Source organism: Mesoplodon mirus, assembly GCF_964341445.2.
Source record: "Mesoplodon mirus genome assembly, chromosome: 17".
Taxonomy (NCBI): domain Eukaryota; kingdom Metazoa; phylum Chordata; class Mammalia; order Artiodactyla; family Ziphiidae; genus Mesoplodon; species Mesoplodon mirus.
In genome coordinates, this window is record NC_138993.1 from 8021619 (window position 1) to 8040116 (window position 18498).

Below are 18498 nucleotides of genomic sequence, written 5' to 3' on the forward strand. Positions count from 1 at the left end.
TTTTTTTTTTTCTTTTTGCGGTATGCGGGCCTCTCACTGCTGTGGCCTCCCCCGTTGCGGAGCACAGGCTCCGGACGCGCAGGCCCAGCGGCCATGGCTCACGGGCCCAGCCGCTCCGCGGCATATGGGATCCTCCCAGACCGGGGCACGAACCCGTATCCCCCGCATCGGCAGGCGGACTCTCAACCACTGCGCCACCAGGGAGGCCCTAGCTATATTTTTAAAGAGACTTAAATGTACACTAAAAGATTTCAACAAAAAAAGGGCAATAAAGGAGGAACAGATGGACAAAAAAAATGTATTAAAAAATGGCATATACACTACAGAAAAACTGTAGAGGTTGCTCAAAAAATTAAATATAGGACCATATGCTGCAGCAATACCACATCCTGGTATATAGCAAAAGGAAATAAAAACAAGGTATCAAAAAAAAACCAAAACAAAAACAATAGTATATAAAATGGCAAATGGCTAATGAAAATACAGCTATATCAAGTATTACATAAATATGAATGGACTAATAAAGACCCCAGTCAAAGGGCAGAGATTATCAGACTGGATAAAAAGCATGATTTGTTTATATGTTGTCTATAAGAGTCAAGTATACTTTAGATTCATAGACACAAACAGATTGAATATAAAAGGAAAAGATATACCATGCAAACAGTTGATCATAGAGAGGAATGTAAATTGGTGCAGCCACTATGGAGGACAATATGGAGGTTCCTTAAAAAACTAAAAATAGAGTTACCATATGATCCTGCAATCCCACTCCTGGGCATATATCCAGAGAAAACCATAATTTGAAAAGATACATGCACGCGAACGTTCACTGCAGCACTATTTACAATAGCCAAGACAGGGAAGCAACCTAAATGTCCATCAACAGAGGAATGGATAAAGAAGATGTGATATATATACACAATGGAATATTACTCAGCCACAGAAAAGAATGAAATAATGCCATTTGCAGCAACATGGATGGACCTAGAGGTTATCATATTAAGTAAAGTAAGTCCGATAAAGACAAAAATCATATGACACTACTTGTATGTGGAATCTAAAAAATGATACAAATGAACTTATTTACAAAACAGAAATAGACTCTTAGACATAGTTACCAAAAGAGATAGTGGGGGTTGGGGGATAAATTAGGAGTTCGGTGTTTATCTATTTTATATATAGTAGCATGTATATGTAAACAACAAGGACCTATTGTATGTAGCTCAGGGAACTATATTCAATATCTTGTAATCTATAATGGAAGGAATATATATATATAATATATATATATAATATATATATATTATATATATATTCAGATTTTATATATATGTATATAAAATCTGAATCACTTTGCTGTACACCTGAAACTAACACAACATTGTAAATTAACTATACTTCAATTTTAAAATTTAAATAAAAAAGATATACCGTGGGGCTTCCCTGGTGGCGCAGTGGTTGAGAGTCCGCCTGCCGATGCAGGGGACACGGGTTCGTGCCCCGATCCCGGAAGATCCCACATGCCGCGGAGCGGCTGGGCCCGCGAGCCATGGCCGCGGAGCCTGTGTGTCCGGAGCCTGTGCTCCGCAACGGGAGAGGCCACAGCAGTGAGAGGCCCGCGTACAGCAAAAAAAAAAAAAAAAAAAAAAAAAAAGATATACCGTGCAAACAGAGAGCTTGAGTGGCTATAGTAATATTAAAAACAATAGATTTTAAGAACAGAAATATTACTAGACAGAAAATGGGCCACTTCATGACAAAGGTCAATACATCATGAGAATAAAACAATTATAAATGTATATATACAGCTAATAACAGATCTTCAAATTACATGAAACATAAATAGACAGAATTGAAAAGAGACAAGTATTAACTACAACGTGACCTGTCACATATAAAGTATTTCACCGATGACAACAACAGAATGAACATTCTTTTCAAATGTATACAGAACATTCTCCAGGATAGGCCATACGCTAAGTCATAAAACAAGACTCACCTCCCAGAACAATGGAATGAAATTAGAAATCGAGAAAAAAATTGGGGAAATTCCCCCAATATTTGGAAATTAAACAACACACTTTAAAATAACCCATGGGTCAAAAAAGAAATCATAAGGAAAATTAGAAAATACCTTCAGTGGAATGAAAAAACAACATATCAAAAACTTTGAGTGGAGCTATATAGTGGTTAGAAGGAAATTTACAGTTTTAAACATGTTAGAAAGGAATAAAGGTATTAAATCAATAATCTAAGTGTCTACATTGAGAAGCAAAAGAATATCAAATCTGAACTATGTGGAATAAAAGAAATACTAAAGATCAGAGCATAAATCAATGAAATAGAAAACAGAAAAATAGAGAAAGTCAATTAAGCCAAAAATGAGCTCTAATTTGGTAAACCTTTAGCTAGCTTGACCAAGAGAAAGAGAGGACAAAAATTGCCAAAATCAGAAATGAAGGAGGGGTATCATTATATACCCTACCACAATTATGCCAACAAATTAGACAATTTAAATGAAATGGAGATAGACGTTTCTCCAAAATAGACATACAGATTGCCAACAAACACATGAAAAGAGGCTCAACATCACTAATCATTAGAGAAATGCAAATCAAAACCACAGTGAGGTATCACCTCACACCCGTCAGAATGGCCATCATCAAAAAATTTACAAACAATAAATGCTGGAGAGGGTGTGGAGAAAAGGGAACCCTCATGCACTGTTGGTGGGAATGTAAATTGATACAGCCACTATGGAGAACAGTATGGAGGTTCCTTAAAAAACTGAAAATAGAACATATGATCCAGCTATCCCAATACTGAGCATATACCATGAGAAAACCATAATTCAAAAAGAGTCATGTACCACAGTGTTCACTGCAGCTCTATTTACAATAGCCAGGACATGGAAGCAACCTAAGTGTCCATCGACAGAGGAATGGATAAAGAAGATGTGGCACATATACACAATGGAATATTACTCAGCCATAAAAAGAAACGAAACTGAGTTATTTGTAGTGAGGTGGATGGACCTAGAGTCTGTCATACAGAGTGAAGTAAGTCAGAAAAAGAAAACAAATACCGTATGCTAATGCACATATATGGAATCTAAAAAAACGGTACTGATGAACCTAGCAGCAGGGCAGGAATAAAGACGCAGACGTAGAGAACAGACTTGAGGACACGGGAGGGTAAGGGGAAGCTGGGATGAAGTGAGAGAGTGGCACTGACATATATACACAACCAAGTGCAAAATGGATGGTTAGTGGGAAGCTGCTCCATAGCACAGGGAGATCAGCTCGGTGCCTTGGGACCACCTAGAGGGGTGGGATAAGGAGAGTGAGAGGGAGGCTCAAAAGGGAGGGGGTATGGGGATGTATGTATACATATAGCTGATTCACTTTGTTATATAGCAGAAACTAACACACCATTGTGAAGCAATTATACTCCAATAAAGCTACTAAAAATTTTTTTTTAAATAATGATGAATTGAAAAATAAATAAATAAATGAAATGGAGAAATTTCTAGATTACACTTTTTTTTTTTTTTTTTTTTTTTGCGGTATGCAGGCCTTTCACTGTTGTGGCCTCTCCCGTTGCGGAGCACAGGCTCAGCGGCCATGGCTCACAGGCCCAGCCGCTCCGCGGCATGTGGGATCTTCCCAGACCGGGGCACGAACCCACGTCCCCTGCATTGTCAGGTGGACTCTCAACCACTGCACCACCAGGGAAGCCCAGATTACACTTTTTAAGCAGGGCTATTTCTCAAGAAGAAATAGAAAATGTATTTAAACTTATATACATTGATGAAGTTGAATTAGAGAAGCAAGAATGCTTCCTAACTCAGTTTATGAGGCCAACATTAACCTAAAATGTCAGAGATGTACATTGTATCCCTAGAGCAAGCACTAAGAAAATCACTAAAAAAAAAAAAAAAAGCTAAAAAGTTAACAAATTAAAATGGTACATTACAGAAGTAAAGGACAGGCCAGTGTTACTCTTGAACATAGATGCAAAAATCCGTAATAAAGGGCCTCCCTGGTGGCGCAGTGGTTGAGAGTCTGCCTGCCATGCAGGGGATGCGGGTTCGTGCCCCGGTCTGGGAGGATCCCATATGCCGCGGAGCGGCTGAGCCCGTGAGCCATGGCCGCTGGGCCTGCGCGTCCGGAGCCTGTGCTCCGCAGCGGGAGAGGCCACAGCGGTGAGAGGCCCGCATACCGCAAAAAGAAAAAAAAAAAAAAAAAAATCCGTAATAAAATATTAGCAAACTGAGTCCAGCAATATATTAAAATCGTTGCTTGTTTTTCACATTTAAAAATGAACTGTTGGAGATACAAATAGATGTTAACACAGGAAAAAATAAATCCATAATATTTTTGCCTTTATTAATGCAGATTCCAGAAGTGATTAATTGCCTCTCAGGACTCACCTCTGCAAGTGAAGAGCTGGATTATTAAGCATTAGAATGTGCTAATCATTTCTGATAAATGAGGTCATGGAAAAGAACAAGACAAAACTAGAAGAGTAAAATGCATAGAGAGAGGCATCTGTGATGCTGAGAAGTCTATAATCAACCTCTGTGCCCAAAATGCCAAAAGGAAATCCCGGACAGGCAGGGTCAGTGTGAGGAACGAGGAGGACCTGGGAGCAGAGGTGGAGCAGGGTGGGAGGCTGTGCACGCGGAAGGAGCGCTGGCTTAGACTGCAGGAGAGGCACAGAGGCTGGGCACAACGTAAACCTCCTTAATCTGTGAAGATCACAGCACACCGAACAGTGTAACAAATGGAGATTGACTGTATTTTAGACACACTTTTTTTTTTTTTTTACAGCTGTACTGAGGTATGATTTATATACCATACACAATTCACACACGGTAATGGTGTGAACGGTACCTTGAAAAATTTTAGCAAATTTCCAGAGCTAGGCAACCACAAACCCGGTTTTAAAACACTAGGATCATGCCCCCCAAATTCCCTTGCGTGAATCTGCACTCTTTCCCCACCCCCATTCGCAGACCCAGGACACCACTGATTTGCTTTGTCTCCGTGGTGTTTCCTTTACTAGGCTTTCCCTACTCTGAAAGACATATGCCTAATTCCAAGTTAGAGCAGCGGACAGGCAGTGGGAACGCCCAAAATTCCTTGCCCCACCTCGCCACACAACCACGTATGGCCAAAGTTTCTTTAGACCTGGGAAATAAGTTTTTCTGCCTTTCTGCAGAAGTCATAATAGTAACTTAAATGACTTACCAAGGAAAACTTTTCACATTTATTACCACAGTTGAGGAATATCCCAGAGGCATGACTGTGGAACCTAGAAGCAAAAAGCGATGCATTTGGGATACGAAAGTAACTGGAGATGCAGAAACAAAGAGCCTACACTTAGAGGGGAGATGTTAGTGGAAAAGATTTTCCTTCTTGCTTTTAGGTTCCCATAACCAACATCAGATATTGAAGGAGAGCAATCGTTTCATGCATTTAAATGCTATTCTGAAGCAAAACTGTTTTCGATGAGTGAGAGAGTGGGATTCTCTGTTCTTCCTGCAGGCTCGGCCTGTGGATTACCCTAAGGACTACCTGTCTCACCAAGTTCCCATATCGTTCCACAAGCACTGGAACATCGATCCCGTGAAGGTCTATTTCACATGGTTGGCACCCAGTGAGGAAGACAGAGCCAGGCAGGAGACACGAAAAGGCTTTAAAGAAGAGTTATAAAGCATGGTGGCCTGTGGGCACAGGCAGGACACAGAAGCAGAGACTGGCGTTGTCCTGCTGTGCTGGATCACACTGTTTACGTGCGACATGCAGCATCGGAAGCTTCCTGACTTTAGGTGGACGTTATTATACGGTAATTTTTGAGTTGAGGGTGGGGAAGGAGCCATAGGGAAAACAGAGATTTTTGTTTTCTGGGAAAGATCACTTGCTTAGCATTCATTATGCAGTTATTGTAATACACAATGATTACTGTGTATTTTTCAAGCTGTGAAACAGCAGCTTTATTTCTGTCACAGAAAAATAAATGGTACCAGAATTTTCCTTCCTGTCCTGTCTCTTCATTATAATGAAGGTTTCAGCTGGGCATGAGTCTGGAGAGACGTGACTGTCTGTTATTATATACATAAAATAAAGAAGAGGGAAGGTCTCTTGATCTGGATATTACAGTGGGGTGAACTTTTTAACCGTTTTATTGATGTTCGAAATTATTTCCTGGTAACTCAGTAGGAAGACTGCTGTATTAAGGATCATTCATAAACCATCATAAAAGTCTAGTGATGAAAAATCCCCTGTAGTCTATAATCCAGGTTGTTATGTTTTATCTATTTTTCTGTTTGTACCTCATAAAAAGAGAATAATAAGTCTTCTGAGAGAGTTTCTCCTTCTTTAGAGGTTCATCTGTGTTCTATTTCTCCCTGAAGCCCTATCTTTACGACCTACCTGTAACACACAAGTGTAGTGGCTGCTGCCAGAAGATAATGTTCTCAATATTAAAAAAAAAAAAAAAGTCGTATTTTATTCAAGTCACTGAGCTCTGAGTCTCAGGAAGTGAATTAAATTAATTGTACCTGGTGTTTTACTCTTATTTTTATTTGTATGTTAATGTAATGACTCTCTCCAGACTCAGAATAGACCCCCCAGTGTAAGGGAGGACCGCATGGTGATTTGGCAACTTCCCAGGGTTCTTAAACAATGAAATCTGCAGACAGTATTTTGAAACAGCTCTAATTTCCAAATCATACCTTTAATATACAGTAACTTAATATATTATTAATTTTAAAGCATATTCTGTATTTAACATTTTAACTATATAATTCAGTTTTCTAGAGGTATTTGCATAAAATTTGATTTTGCTATGTCTTAAACTAGTTTTGGTATAGTAAAATACTTTCCTCTTTTTTTTTTTTTTTTTTTTTTTTTTTTTTTTGCTGTACGCGGGCCTCTCACTGCTGTGGCCTCTCCCGTTGCGGAGCACAGGCTCCGGACACACAGGCTCCGCGGCCATGGCTCGCGGGCCCAGCCGCTCCGCGGCATGTGGGATCTTCCGGGATCGGGGCACGAACCCGTGTCCCCTGCATCGGCAGGCGGACTCTCAACCACTGCGCCACCAGGGAAGCCCCCCTCTTTTTTTTAAATAAAAATTGTTATTCATTAATTTTGCCTGTAATGTTTTTATATCCAAGCACAGGGTTTTAAAGCCATGCCACCAAAAGTACCCATGCGTGTGTTGTTTAACAATACATTTTTTTTGTAGCTTGTATATGACTGATTTCCAAAATGATGCAACAGTATTCACCCTTTTTCCAAACTAGCAAATACCAGGACTGTTGTGTTTTCAGTGATAACTGAATAATACACTGGTTTCATTTCTGTGAGGGTGGGTTTTGCGGTCTGTCCAAGGAGTGGATCCGGGATGATCGGCTGGATGAGAAGCACCCGAAGAGTGTATAGATCTGGCCAAGCTACTGCTGGTGACATCAGTAACTCTGTCACAGCTGGGACTCCCGTCACTGTTAGTCACCTTCACGTCATGTGTGATCGTGCTCCTGGAGGGCCCGGCTGCCTAACCCAGGGGAGAAGAGCCTCCAGTTCCTATTCTTGCCTAACACTGTCACACTCAGAAAAAAGTGTCCTCATTTCATAGGACTGTCCTGGCGTCCGTACAGGAAGACCCACATCATCACGCCTTCCCTGTGTTATGACGATCAGTGCCTTCTACTGATACCGGAGCACCTTCTCTGGTACTTTTAGGTGTTCGTTATGTTTACTTTTTGGAAGGATGTAAGCCTAACCACAAGTAAAAGACCTTTGCCTGAATTTCTCATTTCTCAGATTATTTATTAGTCCAGGTGGAGCGGGAGCTGGGAGGGCTGTGAGGAAAAGGAATGAATGAAATCAGAGGAAAAAGTTGGCAGCTCAGTAAACACAGTTTTTAAAAAGAAAAGTAAGAACCTATCCTTTTAACAGAAAACCATCAGACATTGAAGATGTATTTATACCAAGTCTATAAAACCATTATCTATTTTATTATACAATGAATTGGAGATATTTTGGAACTGATTCTCCTAGAATTCATAACTTAAGGACCAGTTTTGAATCTGTACTTTCCTGGACGGATACTTTCCTATTCATATTTTCTTTGCCTTTTAAATAGAAGTTTGCTTCAAATGGCTATTTTTATACTGGGGTATCAACATCAAGGAGGTAGAGGTGGAATCACTGGAATGCCATTTTTGCTTTTAAGCCACTTCTGCTGATATAGCCAAAGCAGTCTGTCTGACAGTGTAGGGTTTTTACATCTTTCAGCCAAATTGGAAATCCAGACGCAAACACGGCCTTTATAGACGGTCTGGGAACACAGACAATAGCGTGCTGGGCTGCACGGGATGCTATACGTGGGTATTTAAACATCGGTGCTCCTGGGTCTCCTGGTTTACTGAATACCTTTAGTGCTTCCACATCCATGTCATTATAATTGTATTGTCCTCAAAAATTAATTAAATAGAGTAGACATTTGTAAGAATGTTTCTGTTGTCTTCCATTCATAATCAGAGACGGAACTTCCGTGGACTAAAATGAATCAATGATTCATCCAGCAACTGTTTATTAAACCCCTACTAGGTGTCAGACCTTCCAGGATGCCCCTTGCCTCTTCTACTCACCACTCTATCCCTGGCATCTTTGAACGCCTGGCACACAGTAGGTGCTACTGTTTTATGTTCCCAAGCTTTCTATAAGCATGTCACCTGCACAATGTGCTTTCCTCCTATCTATAGGAAGTGAAGGCTTTGTTTCTGGCATCACGTCTTTGTGCACGTTTTCACTTTAAAGACATATTTCTGGAGGGAGTTGGGGTAGGTACAAGGGAAGAGGACATCAACCGGTAACAAATGAACAAGATGATTTCTAATAATACCTAAAGACACTAAGAACAGGCAGGCAGAACTGGATGGGGGCTGGGGACCAGCTTGGATAGAGTGGTCAGAGAGGGCTGCTAAGAAAGTGATGGTCGAGTGAAGACCCCACTGAATAGACAGTCAGGAATGCAGAGATAGGTGCGCGGTAACAGCAAACGTGAAGGCTCTGAGGCGGGGACGAATTGGGCACGTCTGAAGAAGAAAGCAAGCCTGTGACTGCTTAGCTGTCATCACTGTTATTACACACCCAGGTGATGTCAAACAGTTGCTCCGGAAGCCTGGAGCTCAGTGGAGCAGTCAGGGCTGGAGTTATAATTCTGGAACTCATCAGCATTTTTAAAGGTTTTGAAAGCCACAAGACTGGACAAGATCATGCAGGGAGAGAAGGAAATAGAGTCAGCCTGAGCAGGAGGACAGTCAGTGAGGTGGAAGGGACACCGGGGTAGGCAGGGGAGCTGTGTAAGGGAAGCCAAGGAAGGAGTGTTCTGAGAAGCAAGTGATCAAGCGTGTCATGTGTGGCTGAGAGGACGGAGAAGTGACAGTGTGACTGAGCAGCGTGGAAGTGACCTTGACAAGACTGCTCCCAGTGAGAGGGGCAGGAGGCGGGCGGGATGGGAGCTGCAATTGTGGAGAGCGATTATAAACATTTGGGCGGGAGGGGGGATCTATAGTTCTTTTTATGATTGAAAGACAAGGGAGCAGGGGGTCTTGGGAGTTTATATGTTAAGATGGAAGATTCTAGGAGACGTCTGTATAAGAGGCAAATGGCCTCGTAGAGAGGGAGGATGACGAGTGACTACATGGATGGTCCTGGCAACGTGGGATGGAACCCAGAGCCCAGTGGGGGAATCTGACAGGAGGGTCTACTGTCAAATGGAGGGACAGTGCAGGCACAGAGAAAGGTTTTTAGATGTGCTGATGTGAAGATATGGGTGTTCACATCTGATCATTTCTGTTAAGTGTGAGACTGTTATCTGCTGGGAATGTGACTCTTTACATGGGTTTGCTTTATGGAAACCGCAACATTAATAATAATAACCACAATGACAACCACTTACGTAATGCTTACTATACTTGGCACGATTCCAAGTGTTTCACACATTAAGTTACTTAATCCTCACAATAACCCTCAGAAGTGAGTACTAGTGCTTTCTCCAGTTTTATACTGGAGGTAACTGATTAAGTAACCGGCTCAAGGTCACAGAGCTAGTAAGTTTTGAACCCAGACATTTAGGCTCTAGAGTTTGTTCACATAAGCTCTGTGCTCCTTCACCTCTATCAAGAACAATGTTGCCTCTGCCCCGACTGAATGTTTATCTAGTTCTGAAACACTATCCTAGGTAAAGATCACCAAGAATCCAAGAGTTAATCATGAAGTAACCCTATATAAGAGAGATAAAAGGCAAATATGATTATATATCCAATACATTATAGAAGCAATATGTGCTGGGAGGTTAAAAAAGGAAGAAACTGACTAATTGAAACTGAATTTTGAACTTTTGTTCTAGAACTTTGGAAAACAATACCTCTGGTAAGGGTGAAGATCCTCATACACTGTTACACTGTGACCCAGAAGTTCTACCCTGAGGCATATACCCTAGTGAGACACTCACAGCCTTACTAAGAAGCGTAAACAAGAATGTTCACAGCAGCATACCCAGTTCAGGAGAGCTGAAAGTTGGAAACAGCCTACATGTCCATTGCTTGAAGGATTAATAAGTTCTGGAATGTCTTTACAATATCCCATTATGCTGCGGTTAGTACGAATGAAATACAGCTACATGACACACCTCAATGTTAAGCAAATTTTAAAGTCACAGAACAAAACATAATAGGATCTCCTTTATATAATTTAAAACCATGCAAAATTTTAAAATAAACATGTAAAGATGCACATCTAAAAAATTAAGAAAAGAGAAGGATAAACACAAAAGTCAAGATAGTTACCTCTGCAGGAAAGACAGAGGAATATGCTCTGAGAGAGAGAGACACAGGGGACTCAAAGGTAATGGTTATTTCTATTTCTTAAACAGGTTGGTGGGTACATGGGTGTTTGTTTTATAGGTATTCTTTATGCCTGATAAATATGTTATGAATATTCCCTGTTCAACATTTAATTTTGATGTAATTAATGTTAATAATGACTTGCTTTAATTAAAGAACAAAAATGTCTTGTTTAGCACCGAATGTGTGAGTATTAATTTCCTGTGAGTATTAACTGTTGTTCCTGCAACAACTTACCACAAACTGGCTGGCTTTCAAAAAACAGAAATAATTATCCTGTGTCCTGCCTGTAGAATTTGGGGAGTCTATCAGCCTTCTTTCATCTTGTCCTGTTTTTGTCCCTTCTGATTCAATCTGGCAACATTTCTGCTTATATAACAAGCTCAAAAACCTTTTGAATCTCCCGTGTAAGTTAAGGGGATTCAGGCTATTAGACAAAGGCTCCTCCACAGATCTTTTCTGATGATGTCATCCCTATTCCCAGCTCCTGCTGAGATGATTGAGGGGCTCCACTGGTCATCAGGGAACCCTCTGTGTGACGGGAAACTCTAACATTTCCATCCTTTCAAGGCACTAGCCAATGACTATCCAGCTACACCCATGGCTTTCTTTTCGGAATGTGCTTTTCTAATGGTGAATCTCCTAATTTTAGCATCTCTTACCATGTGGATTTGCTGAAATTTTCCCAAATCATCAAGTCCAGGTTCATTTTTCCTTAACAGTTACCTCAATTTATCTCTTTCCTCTCAAATTTTCCCATAAACTACAAGAAGAAACCAGGCTGCATATCCAGTACGTTGCTTGGAAATCTCAGCAAAACATCCAAGTTCACTGCTTATATGTTCTGCTTTCCGTATAACTATAGGACATAATTCAGGCTTCCTGCTAGAAGAATTACTTCCTAGACTTCCTGCTACTGCATAACAAAGGATCCCCTTTCCTCCAGTTTCCAAAAATATTTTCCTCATTTCTTTCTGGGCCCTCACTGGCAGGGCCTTTAAGGTTCAAATACCTACCAGCATTCTGTTTCTAATGATACGTGTGTTCTCTAAGAAAATACAGGCTTTCTCTCCTTGCTCCTTACCTCCTCCTGAGTCCTTGTCAGAAGCACCTTTAACATCCACTTCTACCAAAAGTCTGTTTAAGGCAGTGTAGGCTTTTCCTATCATGCATATCAAAAATTCTTCTGGCTTCTCCCCACTACCCAGTTCCAAAGCCACTTCCACATTCCTAGGCATCTGTTACAGAAGCATCTCACTTCCCAGGACCAAAATGTGTCCTTGTGGCTGATGTAACAAGTTACCACAAACTTAGTGGCTTTAAACAACCAAAATTTATTACCTTAAAGCATCACTGGGCCAAAGCCAGGGTGTTGGCAGGACAGCGTTCCCACCAGGGGCTCTCAGGGAGAATCCATTCTTTGCCTCTTCCTGCTTCTAGCGGCCGCTGCACCCCTTGGCTGTGGTCACATAACTCCAATTTCCGCCCCCGTGGTCGCTCTGACTTCTCATCTCATGCCTGTGTATCAAATACCCCTCTGCCAGCCTCTCATAAGGATACACGTGACTGCATCAGAGCCCACCTGGATAAGCTAGGATAACCTCCCCATCTCTAGACCCTTTAGTTAATCACATCTGCAAAATCCTTTTTTTTTTTTCCATATAAAATGACATTGACAGGCTCCAGGGATTAGGACGTGGATATCTGGATATCTTTTGGGGAGGGAGCACCGTTCAGCCTACCACAGTAAGAGTGATTTCTCCCGTCGGCAGACAAGTGGGTGAATCAGGGGAGTCTGAGCGTGGCCTGCCTGCTCCTTCTTGCATTCATTCATTCACTTGACATACATGTTCTGAGCAACCACCTTGTGCCAGGCACTGTGCTAAACACTGGGCATGCAGCGGTGCCACCTAGATCATCTCATCAGCAAACACACACACACACGAATATCAATTTCTTATTTTAAAAAGCTAGTCACTCCCTGGTGGCGCAGTGGTTGAGAGTCCGCCTGCCGATGCAGGGGACGTGGGTTCGTGCCCCGGTCCGGGAAGATCCCACATGCCGCGGAGCGGCTGGGCCCGTGAGCCATGGCCGCTGAGCCTGCGCGTCCGGAGCCTGTGCTCCGCAACGGGAGAGGCCACAGCAGTGAGAGGCCCGCGTACCGCAAAAATAAAACACAATAAAATAAAAAGCTAGTCATTGTTTAGGCAGAGAAGAAATTAGGCTAAAGACCTGCCTGGTATTATTCTGGGCTTCTCTGCCCACCAGTCTACTGGATATTTTCAGACATTCCTAAATCTAGAATTTCTTTTCACTATTTTACCTTCCTGTTTTATCCCTCCTCCGGGTTTCTACTGATTCCACAACTGGAATCGGGAGTTTATTCTGCTCTTTTATATCGAGGTGTGCGGGATGAGCACTGGGTTACAAGGTCCTGAGCTGGCCTCACTGTGCAGCCTTGGGCAGGTCACGTCCTGTCTCTGGGCTTCAGTTTTGTAATGAAATGCAGTTTGAACTTTAAAATGCTATGATTTTACTGTCTAAATATAGGACCTGCATCACTAAATATTCCTCGTGGGTGCTATTTCCACATCTTTGCTCCATCCTGAAAAGACCTTAATCTCAAGACTTCAAGGTTCTCTCATTACAATGAATTATCTGCTCAATCAATCTGGAAAATTTTGTCATATTGAGTTTAATCAATTTGAAATAAATCTGACTTTCATTCATGTATTCAGAAACATAGGACACCTCTGTAATAAAGGTTTTAAGGTTATATCATTTTATGGATACAGAAGTTAACTTTGGCTCATTCAATAAATATTTGTTAAGTTCTCTCTTATGTTTTAAGGTTCTGGAGATGCCATGGTGAGTGAAAGCACACCATTCATTGTTCTTGCAGAATTTATCATCTAGGGCACAGGCAGTAATCAAAAACAAGTACTACTACTAATAAAGCATGTAATCATAAACTTAAATGCTGACAGAGAGTTGGGCTTTGATTTGAGATAGAGAAATAGAAACCAGTCAACCAGGTAAAGGGGTCAGGAGAGAATTTTAGGAAGAAGAAACAGCAGATGCAAAGGCTCTGTGGCAGAGGGATTACAGCTGCTTTGAGAAACTGAAAAAAGCGAGTGAGACTGGAATGCTTTAGGATCGCATTTCATGCCCCTCTGTAACTGGCTTTCCTCACTTAATACACCATGGACATCTCACATGCTGTCAATATGCTACAACAACCCCCCCCCCCGAGTATTCACTGTATGTTTATACCGTAGTTCATCTAAGGATTTCTCTATTATTGGTTATTTTGATCATTTGCCGTTTCTGTGCTTTTAATTTTTGTAAGAGATTAAGTTGAAGCAAGAGAAGTAGGATGACCTGGCTTAGACTTAAGGTGGTGATTTTGAGTTAGATTGGTTATGTTGGTCCTATCAGGTAGGTGGGTTGTGGAACTTTAACTGTTTTTCTTATTAAAGGTGTTTGTTTGAAGAAAGTGAAAGGAAAATAATAAAAACCATGTTTATGGCAACTCCCAACTCTCTTCCTATCTCTCCCTCCCTTTTCCCTTCATTCTCCTTTCCCTCCCTCCCTCTCTCTCTCTCTCTATATATATATATATACACACGTATACACACACACACACACACATTTATACATATACATATATATATTGACAGGTTCCAGGGAGAACCTGTCAATATATTTTATATATATAGAATTTTATAAACAGCGCCGTAATGCACATCCTAATAGCTAAACCTTGGTACATGTTCAAGAATTCAAGATTACTTCTTTAGGCTAAATTCCTACTTACATAAACGTCTGAAGGCGTTTACTGCATGTTTTATCAAGGAGAAGCACACTAGCAATGTACCAAGTTAGACTTCCACCAACCCGTATGGCTCTTCATAGTTCGTGATATTTTTGTTCTTTAGGGGAGCCTTCTTTTTTTGGTATGTTTCTTTTCATTTTGATTTAAATCCACTTCTTCCTCTATTACCCTGGAGGAGCGTCAGGGGAAGGACGTCTGCATACTCATTCTTGTGTCCTTTACAAAAGAGCCCAGCACAGAGCTTGTGCTCAGTAAATACGTGTGGAATAGCATTAACCTGCAGGTCAGTCAGCAATGGTCAATACAGGACTGACCATCCTGGACCTTCTGCTCACATGAAACAGATCCTTCTCCACCATCCTGAGCCCACATTTCTGAGTGTCTTTAAAGCACAAACGTCCTTAGCGGTCAGGAACCTACCACGCAGTTCCCCTACCTAGATTACAAATCTCTGGACAGTCTCTTGGAGTTTGAGAATTCTCTTTGACAAGCTTTTAATTCTGAGCTTACTTTTAGATAACATGATAATCAACTGAAGCGTTCTGACCACCAGTTATAGCTGTAATCTTTGTGTCTCTGTGTCGACACCAAGCAATCACCGATGTCAAAATGACAACCAACAGCACATTCTCTTATCAATTACAAAAGTAAACCTTCCCTTTTTCAGATAATCAATGAAAGTCATTTTCACAAAGAGCTACTTAATAAAGGCCTTGACTTGATGTGAAAACAACAGTTTGGGGTGGGTAATATGATACTTTGTCATTGTTTAGTTGGAAAAGAACAGGGGCAAACCCGGTTCACAAATGGTGAGTTTGTACACCGCAAAGGCCAAATGATGTCATGGCACCTACGAAAACAGACTTTGCATGTGTGGATATAATTGGCACTGAAGGCAAAGTGGAAGCAATAGCAACAAACCTTGATTTATTGTTGAAAATGGAGTGAATAAACCATTTCCCTTATTACTGGTTTAAGAGTTTGAATTTTTTTCGTTATTCGCATGCAGATGGACTTTAGACAGTTTTCAGATCCCAAGTCCAGCAATAATTGGATTAAATATCCATTTAAATCAGATTTCAATAATGCCACAATAGTAATCTTGTTTTCAAAAGACCAGTTTGTTCTCAGGATGTTGCTATTATAACGATCAGCATTGCTTCTGTTACCTGTTTAATTATCATGAACCAGCAAACAAAGTGTCTGTGGACAAATGAGATTGTCTGCAGAATGACCCCAGAGGCCTCTCCAGGTGGCCGGGTGTGCTGGCTATTTTGTTTGCCCCTTGGATCTCCACCCTTCTTCGTGTCCGGGGAGGCTCACTGGCCCTCTGGCTTCCAGTTTGGGTTAGCCAGTGGGAGACGCCTGCAGGAGGCTGGGAGGCGGTGCAGAGAGACGTCTTTTCCCTCCGGCTCCCTCCATGCCGGGCACCGTGGGGTGGCGCTGGTATTATTCTGGGCTTCTCTGCCCACCAGTCTATTGGATATTTTCAGACATTCCTAAATTTAGAATTTCTTTTCACTGTTTTACCTGGGTTGAGGCACTGCAAGATTCCTGCTGGTGTCCCGCACACCCTGCCCACGCCTTTGCCAACAGTCCCTTTCTCAAACTCTTCTCAATTACCCAATTTGAGTGTGAGATCTGTTTCCTGCCAGGGCCCTGACACCCCTGGCGGGGTCGCCAGTGAGTTACCTGGGACCAGGTGCTCCCTCTCCTCCGCAGGAGATGCTGCAAGTACGCTCAAGCTTTAACAAGATGCTCTGGGTGCTGTTCCCAGCGTGCAACTCCCCTGAGCAGCAGGCGCCCCAGCCCAGGTGGCTCCCCGGCTTGTAAGGCAGCTCTCCTGCCTAAAAGGGAGAGCACCTGCTGGGGGAGGAGGGGAGGGGCAGGCTCCCTCTCCTGGAGCACAGCCTCGAGGTGCTGATGCCCCCAAGCTGTGCCCCGGTCAAGCCGAGGTCCCATGCATGGGTGTGTGCCAGAAACCAGGGGAAGACTCACGGGTCTGCGACTCTGTGACTTCCAGCTAGCATCAGTCATTGGTGTCTGGCTGAGCTCTTTTGATAGTCTTGAGGTTATTAATAACATTTTGCACTATATGGTTATTGAAGTCAGATGCAGGTAGCGTCATAACAGAACCAGACCCGAGGTCCCATTTTTCTGCTATTAAACATAATACCAGAAATTTACTTTTAGGGAAAAAGAATTCATCACACTAAATTAATGTGATTATGAAAAGATGTTCGTCATCACTAATTTTTAAGAAATGCAAATCAAAAGTACAATGAGGTATCACCTCACACCGGTCGGAATGGCCACCATTAAAAAGTCAACAAATAATAAATGCTGGAGAGGGTGTGGAGAAAAGGGAACCCTCTTACACTGCTGGTGGGAATGTAAACTGGTGCAGCCGTTATGGAAAACAGTATGGAGGTTCCTCAAAAAACTAAAAATAGAGCTGCCATGTGACCCAGCAATCCCACTCCCGGACATATACCCAGACAAAACTATCAATATAATTTGAAAAGACACATGCACCCCGATGTTCACAGCAGCACTATTCACAATAGCCAAGACATGGAAGCAACCTAAACGTCCACTGACAGATGAATGGATAGAGATGTAGTAAGTATACACAATGGACTATTACTCAGCCATAAAAAAAGAATAAAATAATGCCATTTGCAGCAACATGGATGGACCTAGAGATTATCATACTAAGTGAAGTCAGAAAGAGAAAGACAAATACCATATATCATTTATACATGGAATCTAAAATATGACACAAATGAACATATCTATAAAACAGAAACAGACTCACAGACATGGAGAAGAGACTTGTTTCCAAGGGGAAGGGGGGTGGGGGAGGGAAGGATTGGAAGTTGGGGGTTAGCAGATGCAAACTAGTATATATAGGATGGATAAACAACAAGGTCCTACTGTATAAACTGTTCACTATCCTGTGATAAACCATAGTGGAAAAGAATATGAAAAAGAATATATATATATATATGTATCATTGAGTCACTTTTCTGTACAGCAGAAATTAATACAACATTGTAAATCAACTGTACTTAAAAAAATAATGTGATTAGTTTTATCGGTTTGGGAATGTTGTTTGTATTTACTTTATCAATTAGTTGTCCTTTCATAGTTGTATAAGAGCTATAACATAAGAAACTGTCATGGACTGAGCTGTATCCCCACCAAATTCATAGGTTGAATCCCTAACCCCTAATGTGACTGAATTTGGAGGAAGGGTTTTTAGGGAGGTAATGAAGGTTAAATGAGGTCCTAAGGCTGGGATTCTCTCTGATAGGACTGGTGTCTTATAGAGGTCTATAAGAACTAGAGATCTCTTTCACTCCCCACACACGGAAGAAAGGCCACGTGGGGACACAGTGAGAAGGTGGATGTTTACAGGCCAGGAAGAGAGGCCTCATCAGAAACAGAACTGGCTGGCGCCTTAATTATCAGCTTCCAACCTCCAGAACTGTGAGAAAATACATTTCTGTTGTTAAAGCCTCCCAGTCTGTGGTATTGTGTTATGGCAGCCTGGGTAGGCAAATACAGAAATGTACAATCAGTCGTACACACCTAAGTAACATTACAATGAAAATATTTCAAGCTGATTGCCAGATTCCTTGAGTAGTGTCACCTGGAAAAGGGCGTTATTATTATTTAAATTTGACAAATGGGGCTTTGTAGTTAAAATAGGAGAGTGCTGGGGTCATAATACTTGGAT

General features: G+C 41.6%; 1 protein-coding gene across 4 annotated transcripts in view; it reads left to right on the top strand.

The window, feature by feature from the left end:
- The window catches only part of B3GLCT (beta 3-glucosyltransferase), a 112482-nt gene extending 106441 nt beyond the window's left edge, over nucleotides 1-6041 (top strand). For 3 of the 4 annotated variants that reach the window (XM_082602276.1, XM_082602275.1, XM_082602274.1), the window contains one exon: nucleotides 5553-6041. In XM_082602276.1, the coding sequence (XP_082458402.1) occupies nucleotides 5553-5720 (168 nt within the window). In that variant the 3' untranslated portion in view covers nucleotides 5721-6041. The remainder of the gene's footprint in view (nucleotides 1-5552) is intronic. The other variant, XM_082602277.1, reaches the window with a different exon arrangement.
- The last annotated feature ends 12457 nt before the right edge of the window (nucleotides 6042-18498 follow it).